The 18174-nt window shown below is 42.5% G+C and overlaps 1 protein-coding gene across 1 annotated transcript in view; it reads right to left on the reverse strand.

Annotated features, from left to right (window-relative positions):
* Positions 1 to 18174, reverse strand: part of LOC120999043 (SPHK1 interactor, AKAP domain containing) — a 268238-nt gene that overhangs the window by 212454 nt on the left and 37610 nt on the right. Inside the window, exon 3 of the mRNA XM_040429919.1 lies at positions 17159 to 17269. Coding sequence (XP_040285853.1) covers positions 17159 to 17269 — 111 coding nt within the window. The remainder of the gene's footprint in view (positions 1 to 17158; positions 17270 to 18174) is intronic.

The following is an 18174-nucleotide window of genomic DNA, read 5'->3' on the forward strand; positions in this document are numbered from 1 at the left end:
TAAAAATCACAGCCGCAGCATCATGTGAACAAACGGCATAAATGGAGTAACAGGAACCAGAGCAGTGGTAAGGGAGCAGCAGGAACATTTCAAGGTTGCTTCCCCCTTTTTTTTCTATTTTACAATGCCCCCTGCTCCCTGCCTAATTTTGAAAAGATTTTGAAGGACCCCTTTAAATTACCTCTGACATTGTCACTTATTAAAGAGGTATTTAAATTTAAGCAAGTAAAGCTTACTCATTGCATAATAAAAAGTCATACAGTTTTCCAGCATACAGTTAGTATCAAGTTTTCATGGGTTTTCAAGACCTCTGCTTGCTGTCACCCTCACTGTATATTTCCAGTGGATACAATTCTCTCCTGTTCATGTGCTGGACATACAGGTGCATGATTTGTTACAGTTATCAGAGGTATGTCATATAACGAGCTGTGTGTCCATATCTGTTCATTTGAGGTAAAGGTCTTCACTGAATACAGTACTGCAAGCATGCACTTCAATAACCATAAGGAACTAATGCTCACTATATATACTTTACAATAGTATTACTTACATTATACAATAGACAGTCCTCATTTGCTAAAATTTTAATAATCCGTTGAGTTTTGCTAATTACTGTTAATTTGAAATATTTTAATTTCCGATTTTTATGCAATTTTTTAATGCAACAATACATATAATCAGCTACTGGTATGGAGACTAAGGCCTAGTTCACATGTCAGTGATTTCTATCAGTGATTTTGATCCAAACTCAGGAGTGAAGCCAGGGCCGGCTCCAGGTTCATGTGGGCCCTTGGGCAATAAAGTCTCAATGCCCCTTGTGGCATTTTGCATGACGCACACGGCAATGAAACTACATGTATTATAATAATATATACCGTATATAAAAAAAACTAAACAGGACGAGCTGTAGTTTTTACCATTTTTGCATACATACACCTTCTTGATTCAATACTAAAGCTCACCATAATGCCCCCCAGTAGTAATAATTCTCCTTATTATGTGACAGTAGAAAAACGCCCCCTAACGTGTGCCAGTACAAAAAATGCCCCCTTAAAATGAGTGCCAGTACAGAAAATGCTCCTTATAATGTGTGCCAGAGCAAATATATATAGTGCCGCAGTAGATGCCCCCATAGTGCTTTTCTCCTCCCTTCCCTATAGTGCCCCCCATAATGTGCCAGTAGAAAATGCCCCTATATAGTTCCCCCAGTAGATGCCACTGTAAGCCGTGTATCGGGGTGGGCTCCCCAGGATACAGTGAAATCATGAACGAGGAAAGCTACCCCAACACCAACTTTTGCCAAAACAGAATTTTACTTAAATGTGGCAATAAACAAAACCACACATACTGAGAACATACAATAAATTTGCATACACCCAGCCCGAAGGCTGAGACCCTTGTGCTGCACAGCACGGCGCCCTCCGATGGATGAAGGAGAAAAGTGCCATAATTTACCTACTGGCTGGCACAACTAAACTGCCACACCTTACCTGTTATTACTCTAAAAACAAGAACCACTGTATGGGTGTGTGGTACGGGCTAGCCTGCTGTGCAGCACCACAGCCTACAATCTTACACAGATCTGCAGTTCTGGTCACTGAGGGATGCTCTCACACCTGGATGCCGTCAGATTCTCTGCTCACACAGTTCCTTAGTTTCACCTCCCTCTAAGATAGCTGCTCTCTCCTTCTCTTCTCTCCAGACTCTGTGTAAACCCCACCTCTCTCATGAATATGGAGATATATGTACAGTCTGTAGCTGTGTTATGAAACAGCGGCATCTTGTGGCCAAACAGCAGAATGTCAGTCCAGAACATTTCCCCATCTCACACCACCATAGTGCTCCTCTTTCCCTCTTCCCATTAGTAGCCCACATAGTGTGTGCCAGTATAAAATGCCCTTATATAGTGCCCCTAGTAGATGCCCTCAGAGTGTCCCCAATAATGTGCCAGTATAAAATACCTCTTCTTAGTGGCCCAAGTAGATGCCCCCATAGTGCTTCTGTTCTCATCTTCCCAACAGTGCCCCCCATAATGTACCAGTAAAAAATGCCCCTATATAGTGCCCCCATAGTGCTCCTCATTGTGCCAAGTAAACAAAATAAAAAATAAAACGCTAATACTTACCTCCATGCTTCTGACAGCAATGCGATGCAGGCCTCTTCTGGCCTATGTCCCGCACTTTATGCTGCCTTATAATGATGATGTCGTGATAATGATGATGTCATCGCGCCTACAGCCTATCAAAGGAATGGGGAAGGGAGGCACCTCTCCCCTGCCGCAGCATCCAACTCTATTGCTGTCCTGAGGATGACGATACAAATGAATGTAGAGAGATGAACACTTCTGCAATGGAAGTGCTCATTTCCAGTGACCCTGCTGCTGCCGCCACCACCCCCCACTTATCTCCAGGGCAGCTGGCGCTGCCCTCACCTTGCCTAATTGGATTTGTGGCCCCAAGAGCAGTAGGCCTGGTACTTGCCTAAGTATGCTGAGCGCTGACGCAGGCCCTAAGTGGAGCCTCCACAGAGATAAAATATAATGGATATTTGCATTGGTTCTGGGTTTTTGACCAGCACCTGGTCACAGATATCTTCAGGGATGAAACATTGACTGTCTTGTCACAGATGTCATCACAGACACGTTAATGAGGTCTAATTGTGATTGATTTTGCTTAGGGATGCAGTAACACACATGCTTCGGGTTCAATGGCCTTATTATCCCACAAAAATGACAGCAGTATTTGGTCGCTTTCACACAGTCAGTGTTTGATCAGTGATTTCCATCCTCGACTGAGAGCCAAAACCAGGTGCAGATACAAAACACAGAACAGGTCAAAATCTTTCCATTATACCTTATCTCTGTGTAGGCTTCACTCCTGGTTTTGACTCACTATAAGGCCTCTTGCACGCGAATGTTTTCCGTTTACGTTCCGTTTTTTGCATTCCGTATACGGACTGTAGACGGAACCTTTCATTTCAATGGATCCGCAAAAAAATGGAAGGTACTCCGTATGCTTTCCGTTTCCGTATTTCCGTTTTTCCGTTCCACTCAAAGATAGAACATGTCCTACTATTGTCTGCATTACGGACAAGGATAGTACTGTTCTATCAGGGGCCAGCTGTTCCGTTCCGCAAAATACTGAAAAAGCCATACGGTTGCGTGCAAGAGGCCTAACTGATGGAAATCACTGATCAAACACTGAACAAACACTGACTTTGTGAAATGTCAGAAGTCACAATAATACAGTACGTGGAGACAGTGATGTATTATCAAGGACTGGGGCCACAGGAACAATAAATGGGTTGAATGCCACAATCACGGCAGCAAAACTAAACAAATCACAAACAAAACAAGGGCCCAAAAATACAGAGAGGATCACATTCAGGTACAGTATGCTCAAAGGAGGGGTCAGAAAACATCGCTCTCCAGAGCTGTCACTCTTCTAAAGCTGTCAATCTTCTAGTCTGTGCCAGCTGAATAATATTTTTCTCTTAAAATGCCATTACCTGTCACTATCCAGTGTGTACAGATATATAGTATTTACAGTAGTGTACTGATATGTGAAGTACGAGGTATAATAGATGCAGTGTGTACAGATATATAGTATATGCAGCAGTGTACTGATATGTGAGGTACGGGGTATAATAGATGCAATGTGTACAGATATATAGTATATACAGCAGTGTACTGATATGTGAGGTACGGGGTATAATAGATGCAGTGTGTACAGATATATAGTATATACAGCAGTGTACTGATATGTGAGGTACAAGGTATAATAGATGCAGTGTGTACAGATATATAGTATATACAGCAGTGTACTGATATGTGAGGTATGAGGTATAGTAGATGCAGTGTGTACAGATATATAGTATATACAGCAGTGTACTGATACAGTTGCAAGAAAAAGTATGTGAACCCTTTGGAATGATATGGATTTCTGCACAAATTAGTCATAAAATGTGATCTGATCTTCATCTAAGTCACAACAATAGACAATCACAGTATGCTTAAACTAATAACACACAAAGAATTAAATGTTACCATGTTTTTATTGAACACATCATGTAAACATTCACAGTGCAGGTGGAAAAAGTATGTAAACCCTTGGATTTAATAACTGGTTGTACCTCCTTTGGCAGCAATAACTTCCACCAAACGTTTCCTGTAGTTGCAGATCAGACGTGCACAACGGTCAGGAGTAATTCTTGACCATTCCTCTTTACAGAACTGTTTCAGTTCAGCAATATTCTTGGGATGTCTGGTGTGAATCGCTTTCCTGAGGTCATGCCACAGCATCTCAATCGGGGTGAGGTCAGGACTCTGACTTGGCCACTCCAGAAGGCGTATTTTCTTCTGTTTAAGCCATTCTGTTGTTGATTTACTTCTATGCTTTGGGTCGTTGTCCTGTTGCAACACCAATCTGCTGTTTAGCTTCAGCTGGTAGACAGATGGCCCTAAGTTCTCCTGAAAAATGTCTTGATAAACTTGAGAATTCATTTTTCCTTCGATGATAGCAATCCATCCAGGCCCTGACGCAGCAAAGCAGCCCCTAACCATGATGCCCCCACCACCATACTTCACAGTTGGGATGAGGTTTTGATGTTGGTGTGCTGTGCCTCTTTTTCTCCACACATAGTGTTGTGTGTTTCTTCCAAACAACTCAACTTTGGTTTCATCTGTCTACAGAATATTTTGCCAGTACTGCTGTGGAACATCCAGGTGCTCTTGTGCAAACTGTAAACGTGCAGCAATGTTTTTTTAGGACAGCAGTGGCTTCCTCTGTGGTATCCTCCCATGAAATCCATTCTTGTTTAGTGTTTTACGTATCGTAGATTCGCTAACAGGGAAGTTAGCATATGCCAGAGACTTTTGTAAGTCTTTAGCTGACACTCTAGGATTCTTCTTCACCTCATTGAGCAGTCTGCTCTGTGCTCTTGCAGTCATCTTTACAGGATGACCACTCCTAGGGAGAGTAGCAGCAGTCCTTAACTTTCTCCATTTATAGACAATTTGTTTTACCGTGGACTGATGAACAGCAAGGCTTTTGGAGATACTTTTATAACCCTTTCCAGCTTTATGCAAGTCAACAATTCTTAATTGTAGGTCTTCTGAGAGCTTTTTGTGCGAGGCATCATTCACATCAGGCAATGCTTCTCATGAAAAGCAAACCCAGAACTGGTGTGTGTTTTTTATAGGGTAGGGCAGCTGTAACCAACACCTCCAATCTCATCTCATTGACTGGACTCCAGTTGGCTGACACCTCACTCAAATTAGCTCTTGGAGATGTCATTAGTCTAGGGGTTCACATACTTTTTCCACCTGCACTGTGAATGTTTACATGGTGTGTTCAATAAAAACATGGTAACATTTAATTTTTTGTGTGTTATTAGTTTAAGCAGACTGTGATTGTCTATTGTTGTGACTTAGATGAAGATCAGATTACATTTTATGACCAATTTGTGCAGAAATCCATATCATTCCAAAGGGTTCACATACTTTTTCTTGCAACTGTATGTGAGGTACGAGGTATAATAGATGCAGTGTGTACAGATATATAGTATATACAGCAGTGTACTGATATGTGAGGTATGAGGTATAGTAGATGCAGTGTGTACAGATATATAGTATATACAGCAGTGTACTGATACAGTTGCAAGAAAAAGTATGTGAACCCTTTGGAATGATATGGATTTCTGCACAAATTAGTCATAAAATGTGATCTGATCTTCATCTAAGTCACAACAATAGACAATCACAGTATGCTTAAACTAATAACACACAAAGAATTAAATGTTACCATGTTTTTATTGAACACATCATGTAAACATTCACAGTGCAGGTGGAAAAAGTATGTAAACCCTTGGATTTAATAACTGGTTGTACCTCCTTTGGCAGCAATAACTTCAACCAAACGTTTCCTGTAGTTGCAGATCAGACGTGCACAACGGTCAGGAGTAATTCTTGACCATTCCTCTTTACAGAACTGTTTCAGTTCAGCAATATTCTTGGGATGTCTGGTGTGAATCGCTTTCCTGAGGTCATGCCACAGCATCTCAATCGGGGTGAGGTCAGGACTCTGACTTGGCCACTCCAGAAGGCGTATTTTCTTCTGTTTAAGCCATTCTTTTGTTGATTTACTTCTATGCTTTGGGTCGTTGTCCTGTTGCAACACCAATCTGCTGTTTAGCTTCAGCTGGTAGACAGATGGCCCTAAGTTCTCCTGAAAAATGTCTTGATAAACTTGAGAATTCATTTTTCCTTCGATGATAGCAATCCATCCAGGCCCTGACGCAGCAAAGCAGCCCCTAACCATGATGCCCCCACCACCATACTTCACAGTTGGGATGAGGTTTTGATGTTGGTGTGCTGTGCCTCTTTTTCTCCACACATAGTGTTGTGTGTTTCTTCCAAACAACTCAACTTTGGTTTCATCTGTCTACAGAATATTTTGCCAGTACTGCTGTGGAACATCCAGGTGCTCTTGTGCAAACTGTAAACGTGCAGCAATGTTTTTTTAGGACAGCAGTGGCTTCCTCTGTGGTATCCTCCCATGAAATCCATTCTTGTTTAGTGTTTTACGTATCGTAGATTCGCTAACAGGGAAGTTAGCATATGCCAGAGACTTTTGTAAGTCTTTAGCTGACACTCTAGGATTCTTCTTCACCTCATTGAGCAGTCTGCTCTGTGCTCTTGCAGTCATCTTTACAGGATGACCACTCCTAGGGAGAGTAGCAGCAGTCCTTAACTTTCTCCATTTATAGACAATTTGTTTTACCGTGGACTAATGAACAGCAAGGCTTTTGGAGATACTTTTATAACCCTTTCCAGCTTTATGCAAGTCAACAATTCTTAATTGTAGGTCTTCTGAGAGCTTTTTGTGCGAGGCATCATTCACATCAGGCAATGCTTCTCATGAAAAGCAAACCCAGAACTGGTGTGTGTTTTTTATAGGGTAGGGCAGCTGTAACCAACACCTCCAATCTCATCTCATTGACTGGACTCCAGTTGGCTGACACCTCACTCAAATTAGCTCTTGGAGATGTCATTAGTCTAGGGGTTCACATACTTTTTCCACCTGCACTGTGAATGTTTACATGGTGTGTTCAATAAAAACATGGTAACATTTAATTTTTTGTGTGTTATTAGTTTAAGCAGACTGTGATTGTCTATTGTTGTGACTTAGATGAAGATCAGATTACATTTTATGACCAATTTGTGCAGAAATCCATATCATTCCAAAGGGTTCACATACTTTTTCTTGCAACTGTATGTGAGGTACGAGGTATAATAGATGCAGTGTGTACAGATATATAGTATATACAGCAGTGTACTGATATGTGAGGTATGAGGTATAGTAGATGCAGTGTGTACAGATATATAGTATATACAGCAGTGTACTGATACAGTTGCAAGAAAAAGTATGTGAACCCTTTGGAATGATATGGATTTCTGCACAAATTAGTCATAAAATGTGATCTGATCTTCATCTAAGTCACAACAATAGACAATCACAGTATGCTTAAACTAATAACACACAAAGAATTAAATGTTACCATGTTTTTATTGAACACATCATGTAAACATTCACAGTGCAGGTGGAAAAAGTATGTAAACCCTTGGATTTAATAACTGGTTGTACCTCCTTTGGCAGCAATAACTTCAACCAAACGTTTCCTGTAGTTGCAGATCAGACGTGCACAACGGTCAGGAGTAATTCTTGACCATTCCTCTTTACAGAACTGTTTCAGTTCAGCAATATTCTTGGGATGTCTGGTGTGAATCGCTTTCCTGAGGTCATGCCACAGCATCTCAATCGGGGTGAGGTCAGGACTCTGACTTGGCCACTCCAGAAGGCGTATTTTCTTCTGTTTAAGCCATTCTTTTGTTGATTTACTTCTATGCTTTGGGTCGTTGTCCTGTTGCAACACCAATCTGCTGTTTAGCTTCAGCTGGTAGACAGATGGCCCTAAGTTCTCCTGAAAAATGTCTTGATAAACTTGAGAATTCATTTTTCCTTCGATGATAGCAATCCATCCAGGCCCTGACGCAGCAAAGCAGCCCCTAACCATGATGCCCCCACCACCATACTTCACAGTTGGGATGAGGTTTTGATGTTGGTGTGCTGTGCCTCTTTTTCTCCACACATAGTGTTGTGTGTTTCTTCCAAACAACTCAACTTTGGTTTCATCTGTCTACAGAATATTTTGCCAGTACTGCTGTGGAACATCCAGGTGCTCTTGTGCAAACTGTAAACGTGCAGCAATGTTTTTTTAGGACAGCAGTGGCTTCCTCTGTGGTATCCTCCCATGAAATCCATTCTTGTTTAGTGTTTTACATATCGTAGATTCGCTAACAGGGAAGTTAGCATATGCCAGAGACTTTTGTAAGTCTTTAGCTGACACTCTAGGATTCTTCTTCACCTCATTGAGCAGTCTGCTCTGTGCTCTTGCAGTCATCTTTACAGGATGACCACTCCTAGGGAGAGTAGCAGCAGTCCTTAACTTTCTCCATTTATAGACAATTTGTTTTACCGTGGACTGATGAACAGCAAGGCTTTTGGAGATACTTTTATAACCCTTTCCAGCTTTATGCAAGTCAACAATTCTTAATTGTAGGTCTTCTGAGAGCTTTTTGTGCGAGGCATCATTCACATCAGGCAATGCTTCTCATGAAAAGCAAACCCAGAACTGGTGTGTGTTTTTTATAGGGTAGGGCAGCTGTAACCAACACCTCCAATCTCATCTCATTGACTGGACTCCAGTTGGCTGACACCTCACTCAAATTAGCTCTTGGAGATGTCATTAGTCTAGGGGTTCACATACTTTTTCCACCTGCACTGTGAATGTTTACATGGTGTGTTCAATAAAAACATGGTAACATTTAATTTTTTGTGTGTTATTAGTTTAAGCAGACTGTGATTGTCTATTGTTGTGACTTAGATGAAGATCAGATTACATTTTATGACCAATTTGTGCAGAAATCCATATCATTCCAAAGGGTTCACATACTTTTTCTTGCAACTGTATGTGAGGTACGAGGTATAATAGATGCAGTGTGTACAGATATATAGTATATACAGCAGTGTACTGATATGGGAGGTATGAGGTATAATAGATGCAGTGTGTACAGATATATAGTATATACAGCAGCATACTGATATGTGAGGTATGAGGTATAGTAGATGCAGTGTGTACCGATATATAGTATATACAGCAGTGTACTGATATGGGAGGTATGAGGTATAATAGATGCAGTGTGAACAGGTATATAGTATATACAGCAGTGTACTAATATGTGAGGTATAATATATGCAGTGTGTACAGGTATATAGCAAATAAAAAAGCTATTGAAGTATATAAATATGCAGGAAAAGTGGACCGTTCACTTAATAAACCATAAATGTCCCTCTTTGACCATCCAAAATGTTGGTAGGTATGATGATGTCATCACAAGTCATTTAGCTTCCTGCTTTGATTACAGGGACTCTGGACTGGAGCCAGACAGGAGCCAGTATTGAATGTATTATGGGGTGGGCCCCCCTTATCCACAGGTCCCATAGCAGCTGCGTGGTCTGCCTCCATTGGTCACTGCAGAAAGTATTCATGAGAACAGAATTACACACCTGTGGTTATTTGGAAAGATTGCAAAATGTACTCAGAGTGATACTTAGGGAGGATAACTACCATCATTGCTACTTCCTATACACAGCAATTGGGAAAAGCCCACTCTGTAATATACCTCAAAACTGCTATATGTACTACTACTCCCAGCATCTATTCAGTAAAGAGAGACTTTATTGTAACCAAACAGACCTTGTCATTGTCTCCACCATCCATCTTCCAACACCTGCCCTTCTGCCTGGCACCCATCTACCTAATATCAGGGGCACCCCAGCCACCACCAGGCAGGAGCCCCAGAAAGTCCAGGGTGTGGCCTAATGGAAGAAAGGGTGTGCCCTCCACTCACTGCATGTGCGGAGCCCTGGGGTGTGCTCGGATTAGCCACTTTGAGGACTACAACCACCATCATTACCACCATGCATCTTCTCCAACAACTTCTACCACTCCTCCTTTGAGGTCCAGCGCGCTGCAGACCATCAATTAAAAAAGGCTGGACAACCCCTTTAAACCAAATGAGATGTACCACACATTATTGAAGCGACAGCACATGCACAGGATTACTGGGCCAGACCACTAGTACAATGAGGACCACTGGCCCTACCAGTCAAGGCAGTAGAGCAGTAGATCTGTGGTGTACAAAGGGGCTTCGGCCTAATTTGCATATGGTTTCAAACCGCAATATCTCCAGAACTGCGAATCCTTTTAAAATCTATGTCTATGTCTAACTTATTTAGGTATTCAGAGATGACCAGTCACTCTTGGTTTCCTCAAGAAAATTTGAGTTGTTACTTTACAATTTAGAAAAAAATACTAAAACTCTGACCCTTGAAGCATCCAAGTGCTGTTTATAAGAAAAGAGGCAGATAACAGCCTGTGAACAATCGCGATTCTAATCTCGTATTTCCGCCCTCTGTACTGAATATACATGTCCTGCGTTCCCAGGCATCTATTTTGTATCTGAATGATATAAGCTCCGTAAGAAATGTGCATTCTCTATTATAAAGAACCCGCAAAATACTTCACCCTAGGTCCTTAATGAGCAATTTTAATGAGGCCGGAATATTCGTGCCCAGGCTAACTGGAGAGGCATCAGCCATGTTAGAACTGCGCTCTTATTGTGTGTGACACTTTTCTTCTGTAATGACAATATTGAATTGGTAATGGCTGGCACTACACAGGCACTCGCTCTATGCACACACAAATAAAGCAGAGCTAATTAATTTTGGAAACCTCAGTTCTTTCCCTTGCACATTGCAATAATTTTATGAAATGTGCATTTTCGCACTGCGTACGTCTGTGACATACCTTCCTGTATGCTGGGACACATCTTTCTCACTCTTTTGAAAGGATATATTGATTTGTAACATATGCTTTTACATTTTTATCTGTCTAGTTTCTCTTCTCCTCTTGACTCTATCATTAAAGGGAGTCTGTCACCAGCAGTTCACTTTTTTAACCCTTCCCACAGCTCCCTAGCATGCTTACAGTTAATCAAAATGTTACCTCTGGCATCTTTCCTGCTCTTATAAATCCATCAAAAACGATCTTTATAAGATATGCAAATGAGGGCTCGCAAGTGCCCAGGGGCGGTGTTACTCTCTTAGGTGCCCTGCTTGCTAAGCCTTTTCATTGCGTCCCACCACCCCTTCCTACCCTCCGCCCGCCCATCCTTTCCCTCTGACCGCTTTTCTCATAGCTTGTTATTCTGCCGAGATCCCGCGCATGCGCACTCCGTCCATCGGCCGGCGCATGCGCACTGCGATGCCCATTCCTTGTATGGCATCACAGTAATTAATGCGCATGCGCCGATGGACCGCCTCTTTTGTTGTGTTTTTGCGGCGCATGCGCAATAGTTACTGTGATGCCATACAAGGTATGGGCATCGCAGTGCGCATGCGCCGGCCAAAGGAATGAGTGCGCAGACGCGGGATCTCGGCGGAATAACAAGTTGGTACATAGGCGGTCAGAGGGAAAGGATGGGCGGGCGGAGGGTAGGAAGGGGCGGGGGGACGCAATGAAAAGGCTGAGCAAGCAGGGCACCTAAGAGAGTAACACCGCCCCTGGGCACTTGCGAGCCCTCATTTGCATATCTTATAAAGATCGTTTTTGATGGATTTATAAGAGCAGGAACGATGCCAGAGGTAACGTTTTGATTAACTGTAAGCATGCTAGAGAGCAGTGGTAAAGGTTAAAAAAGTGAAATGCTGGTGACAGACTCCCTTTAATATTATTTTGTATCTACAGTAGACCACTAGATCACATTTTATAGTGGAGGCCGCTTCCTAACATGAAGTTTCCAAAGTAATATACTGTATTAGGTGATGTGAAGTGTGTGCAGTGACTCAGTGGATCACAGCTAAAGGGTAAATACTGCTAAAATGTTAATACTGTGATTCACTACCGGCGCTCCCTAGGGCTGGGCAGTGGCAGGAGGGTGCACCAGTTCTTTCTTTGGGGTACACCTTGAAGTCAGGGCTCCTACCTGATAGTACTTGGGGGTGCCCTTGGTGTTATGGATTTGATGTTAAGGCAGGAGATGTCGGTGCTGTGGCAGGCGAATGGTGTAGGAGCCAGTAACCAGGCCGGATGTAGAAAACAAGCGTCTCTCTTTACTAAAGTGCAGAATGGGAGTTGTTGGTACATCCAACAGTAAAAACACAGGGGGTCATTTATTAAACTGGTGTAAAGTAGAACTGGCTTAGTTGCCCATAGCAACCATATTCCACCTTTCATTTTTGACAGCTCCTTTGAAAAATGAAAGGAGGAATCTAATTGGTTGCTATGGGCAACTAAGCCAGTTCTACTTTACACCAGTTTGATAAATGATCCCCATAGGTCCAACAGTTCACAGTGCAGTTCCTACCAAATAGCAATGTATGGATATAGGCCGGCATGGGATTGTTGTACTCTTTCCTCTCTATCTCCCTAAAGTCTCTTTCTGCAGAATCTGTGGCTGGCAACATTACTGTGTCAATGCTGGCTGTAATTTCCAACAGATGGATACAGGGTTAAAGATATGACTAGCCAGGTCCTTTCCATATGTGAAGGGTGCCTAAGCCATGTCCCTCTGACAGTAGTAATGTCTATCAGTAGGCTTGAGCAAATTGATCATAGATCCAAAGTCGATTTTTTTAAATACTGCGATTTGCAGTATCCACACAGCATTAAAATGTATTGGCTCCGTGGAACCAAAGCTCTTCTCACCGAAGTCGCGTGAGACAACTGTACACAATTTAAAATAGAAATTTGAAGCGGGCTTTGGTACCGAGGTACCAGCCAGTACCAAAGCCCACTTCAGATTCCTATTTTAAATTGTTTTTCAATACGCCGATATGAAAACAGTAGTAATTAAACAAAGTCTCGCACGACTTCAGGTAAAACGAACTTTGGCTCCATGTAGCCAATACATTTTAATGCTGTACGGAAACAGCATTAAAAATGAAGTCTTTGAACGAATTGACTTGGGATCTATGACCTGAAGGTCGATTCGCTCAAGCCTATCTATTAGCTTTCAGTGGCAAATGGCGTACTGACTGACCCCAATGCTCGGCAATGCAGATTCTGGACTTTCTTGGTCCTTTCCTTTCTCTCTGTGGAAATGGTGATGTCTTTCTCACAGTAGATAATCCTCAGAGAAGATGATTCTAACTTTGGTCCAGTCCTGTGAGGAGCAGCTTGTTCTCTCTTCCTCTGCTCACTTACTGACTGCACTTCGATTGACAGGGCCAGACGTGATCTTGTTTTCTCTGGCTCACTCTCTCAAGGGAGCAACAGTTGCAGAGAGAGCAGAGCGTCTAGGTGTAACAGCAACGCCCCCATTGCTCCTAGAAGCTCATTTGCATATATTAAAACAGCCAAGTGCACATGCAACAGGTCAGCCAGTTTCATAGGCACAAATCTGCCGACAGATGCTCTTTAAAGGGGCCCATTATAGACAAATTGTCTGATAGGTGTGGGTCCCATCTCTGGGACCCGCACCTACACTGAGAACGGAGCGGGGAAAGGTGGTGAAGGGCACACTACACATGTGCAGGCGCCCTCCATTCATTTCTGGGTGCCGCCGAAAATAGCCGAGCCAGCTGGCTCGGCTATTTTCGTTGGTCCCATAGAAATGAATAGGAACGGTGGGCACGCAAACACAGTGCGCTCTCATTCACTTGTATGGGGAGAACACTTGTCTGGAACCCGGTAAAGTTGGGGTCCTCCAACCACCGCTCTCCCTGCTCCGTTCTCGCCTATCAGACAATGGGGGCATATCCTAGCGATATGCCCCCATTGTCTATGATGTGGGAACCCTTTTAATGTCTCGAAGAACGACTCGTTCATCGCTCGATTGAATCAATTATCTACTTTTGTAAAGGAGCCTTTAGAAGAGAAAATCTGAAAGAAACTGATTTGAACTACGTTCATACGTTTCCTTATCTGTTTACAGCAGCGTTGGATTATGGGCCCCTGGGACACCAGGCAAGCTGCCACTTCGCTCAGTTCCTTATCAGTCTGTTACTAACCCTCCAGCAACGTGCTGTGTCCTTTCAAGCTTGTAACGTAGTTATTCATGTGGCTTATAGGGGAAAGTACCTGTCAGGTACGCCGCGCTTTTGGCCACAAATGATGGATAATGCTATTTGTAGTCCAGTTTGCCTTCTTCTGGGATTCTCTTACGAAACCACAATGGAAAATGTTCAAAACGCTATATTACACATACAATACGTCCATGTTTGTTAGGCTAGGTTCAGCTCTGCAATTGCTTTCCATTTTCTCTTCAATTATAGGAACAGAGAAAAGAAAATGATGGACTACAATGGCACTTGACAGACCCTATGACTTTAATGGGGATCTGTTATGGTTTCATCATTATAATGGAAAAAAAAAGCGCTGTATGCTGTGCTTCTTTCCAGGCAAATTTGAAAACGGAGACTTCTAATGGAGCTTCCAATGCAGATGTGAAGCCTCAGGCATACCGTATGTGTTATTTCAAGCTTCCATGACCTTCATAGCAGTAACTGTATATACAAAATGGAACTAGTATCCCTTTACTTTTATCTATGTTTATTTTTCTTCCTAAAATGCCTCTACTGATTGCTGTAGGGTATGCATTTTGCATAGAAAACTATTTATTTGATGTCTAAGTAACTAATGTTAGTACATGTATAGAAGTGACCACTGAAAATTTTAGTTGCTATACAATAAGGGAGCTCTTCATGGTGCTTACTGTAGGCTTGTTTGACATTCCTCCCACTTTCAATGTCAGAAAATTTGGCTTGGCGCTACTCCTAAGGCCCTTATCTTGGCAGTTCCTTGGTATTCACCCTTTAACCCCTATACAGGGATCTAGACTTTACTGCAGGGGAGCCACCATGCCACTACATCCTGAAAGTATTTTCTGATTGACAGCTGACCCACTGGGGGTCAAGAGACACTGGTGCGTAACACAGAAGGAACAAGTAAATCGTAGTCCGTAACAGTTCAAGGCCGGGGCAGGCAGAGTCTATGACAGTGCAGAAAACAGTCCCAGGTCAGGGCAGGCAGCTTAGGGTCAACACTGAGATTAGGCAAAGGTCAGGATGCGGCAGGTCAAAATCCAGGAAACAGGTAGAAATTGGTACACGGGTAGAAAAAGAGAATCTGCACACCTGCCTGATCAGCCTGCCGTACATGCATGGCGCTGGTCCTTAAGTCACGTCCACCAGTGCCGTACATGTATGGCGAGGGTCCTCTAGGAGTTAATGATGGGATTGATAATCAATGTAATTCAGTGGAGTTTCAGTGGAGTAAGATAAATAGGTATAATAGATAGAATTGCTCCTGTTTAGTGTTCTTGACTCACTGCTGGTTTTGGCTCACAATGACTGATGGAAATTACTGATCAATCTCTGACAGAACACTGAGTGTGTGATGGCAGCATCTGAGACTCTTAGCCAATCTATTTTGATCAAAACACATCTGTGCCCGCCTACCTGCGCCACGGTGGTCTCAGGTCAGGCAGGTCCTACTCTATACCTACCTATGCAGTTGTGTATCTATGTTTAGGAGAACAGCCCCGGCACATATAGTGTGCTAGCCCTAATTACCTCTGTGTGCATCAACCAACCAATTTGTTTTGATCAAAATATATTAGAGTCTCAGATTTTATAATTAGAGTGAGGGCTTAGTCCATATATTATGTTTGCATCTATTGTTTTAGTGCATTATTTTCTGTGATTTAATACAGTGGATTAGCCTCAGTTCACATTTAGCTTCGGATAATGTTACTTTACTTGGGGCGCAGCATAGGGGACTTTAATGACATGATAGGCCTGTTTTAATTAGTTAATATTGTAAGCGCAATAAAGGGATATTTCTTATTGAGTCCTGACACTACACTATCTGCGATTCTGTAGGTTTAGGATTCATGCACACAAACATGTGTGGGCCGTGCCCGCAAATAGCGGTCCGCAATATACAGGCACCGACCGCGTGGCCGCCATTTGCAGATGCAGACCCATTCACTTGAATGGGTCCGCGATCCGCACGATTCAGTCTGCACTGCAAAAAAAAATAGAACATGCACTGCTCCGTATCTTGCGGATTGCAGACACATCCAAGTGAATGATGATATGGAGCGCACACGACTGGTGCCCGTATATTGCGGATCCACTGTTTGCGTCCCGCACACGTTCATGTGCCCTTATAGAGTTATAGGGGAGACAGCACTGGGGAAGTGGGAGCTTTCAGCGGGCAGTCTACTACAACCTTGTGGCACTACAAGAAGCATCAAGCAGCGGAAGTGTGGAGGGAGGACTAATATAAAATGTCTATCAGAGAAATTGAAGAACCGTACTCGGATAAGGTGATATTTGCTTAGTCTAGAATCACACAAATGTCTGCAAAATACTACAACAGGAGAGAGAATGGACATGCTACTTAGCAAAGTGACTGACCCAACTGGACAGTCGCTATAAAAACATGAGATCCAGGGTAAAAAAAAAAGAATCCTTTATTTCGAAGACCTTCAGAAAGTGTCCGCGTGTGGAAACAGACTTCTTATAGCCATAGATAATTATAATTCTACACTGTTGATGGCTCTAGTGCTGCCTGTCATCAAACTAAATGGATTAAACTCATCCTTGACTAGGGATTACGGGGATTCAGGGTTAATAATCTGAATATTTCCACATTCCAAGCACTACATGAATGAAATATAACTAGATCAGTTCTGCTTGTGGATTTAGAATTTCCTATATAGACATTTGAGACGTTTAAAGGAAACCTTCCGTATTCCAGTTACTTAAGCATAAAAACAATGTCCTCGATTATATTATAAAGGGGAGATTAGAAAAATCATTCTGTAGTTTTCCATTAAGAATGCCCCTACTGTCCATGGATCATGTCTGGTATTGCAGTTCAGCACAATTCAAGAGTATGGGCCGAGCTGCAGTTCCAGATATAGCCTATGGACAAGAGTGGCACTGTGTCAGAAGTAGGCAGTAGCCAGGCTTTTCTAATCATATACAACCCTAGAGGAAGAACTAGCAATCTATACATTGTCACTCACAGATGTGCAGTTGGGCTCCATACTCTCCTCTACTAGGCTGATCTTGCAAAGGTTCTTGGAATTTTGCAGCCAGTACTCTAACGAATCCGTATGTCGCTTGGGGCAGATGACCTGGAAGACATAATATACAATACACTCATATAGGAAAATCATTTTGACAGCAAGTATGCTTGAGGTATCATTATTAATGATCCGTCATAGGGTCTCAATACCGGAAAAAAAAGCTTCAGTTTTGTCCCCATTCATTGTCAACGGGGACAAAACTAAACTGAACAGAACGGAGTCACCAGAATGCATTCCGTTCCGTTTAGTTGCATTCCCAGACCAGAGAGCAAACCGCAACATGTTGTAGTTTGCTTTCCGTCCTGGGATGCGGAGCAAGATAGATCCAGCATGACCCCCAATGCAAGTCAAAGGGGACGGAACCGTTTACTCTGACACAATCTGCCACAATAGAAAACGCATCCGTCCCACATTGACTTTTAATGGAGTTCATGACGGATCCGTCTTGGCAATGTTAAAGATAATACAACCGGATCCGTTCATAACGGATGCAGATGGTTGTATTATCAGTAATGGAAGCGTTTTTGCTGAACCTTGCCGGATCCAGTAAAAATGCTAGTGTGAAAGTAGCCTTAGAGGTAGTTTAATATAGTAAAGCCTTTTTGTAGAAAATGCTCAATTTAGGTTCTGAACCATTCCGGTTATGCATATAGAATTTGAAATTGCCAATTTTTATGTAGAAGCAAACTGTAGTTCTAGAGGATGGAGTCCATAGACGAGATGGTAAATTGGTATGTCCACTGGGGCAACATGACTGAGAACATTTGCTCCACAGCCCTGTTTAATATGTTATTGCTATACAGTGGATATAAAAAGTCTACACACCCCTGCTAAAATGTCAGGTTTCTGTGCTGTAAAAAAATGACACAAAGATAAATCATTTCAGAACTTTTTCCACCTTTAATGTGACCTATAAACTGTACCACTCAATTGAAAAACAGGGGGGTGACTCA

Source organism: Bufo bufo, chromosome 4 (genome assembly GCF_905171765.1).
Source record: "Bufo bufo chromosome 4, aBufBuf1.1, whole genome shotgun sequence".
Lineage (NCBI taxonomy): Eukaryota > Metazoa > Chordata > Amphibia > Anura > Bufonidae > Bufo > Bufo bufo.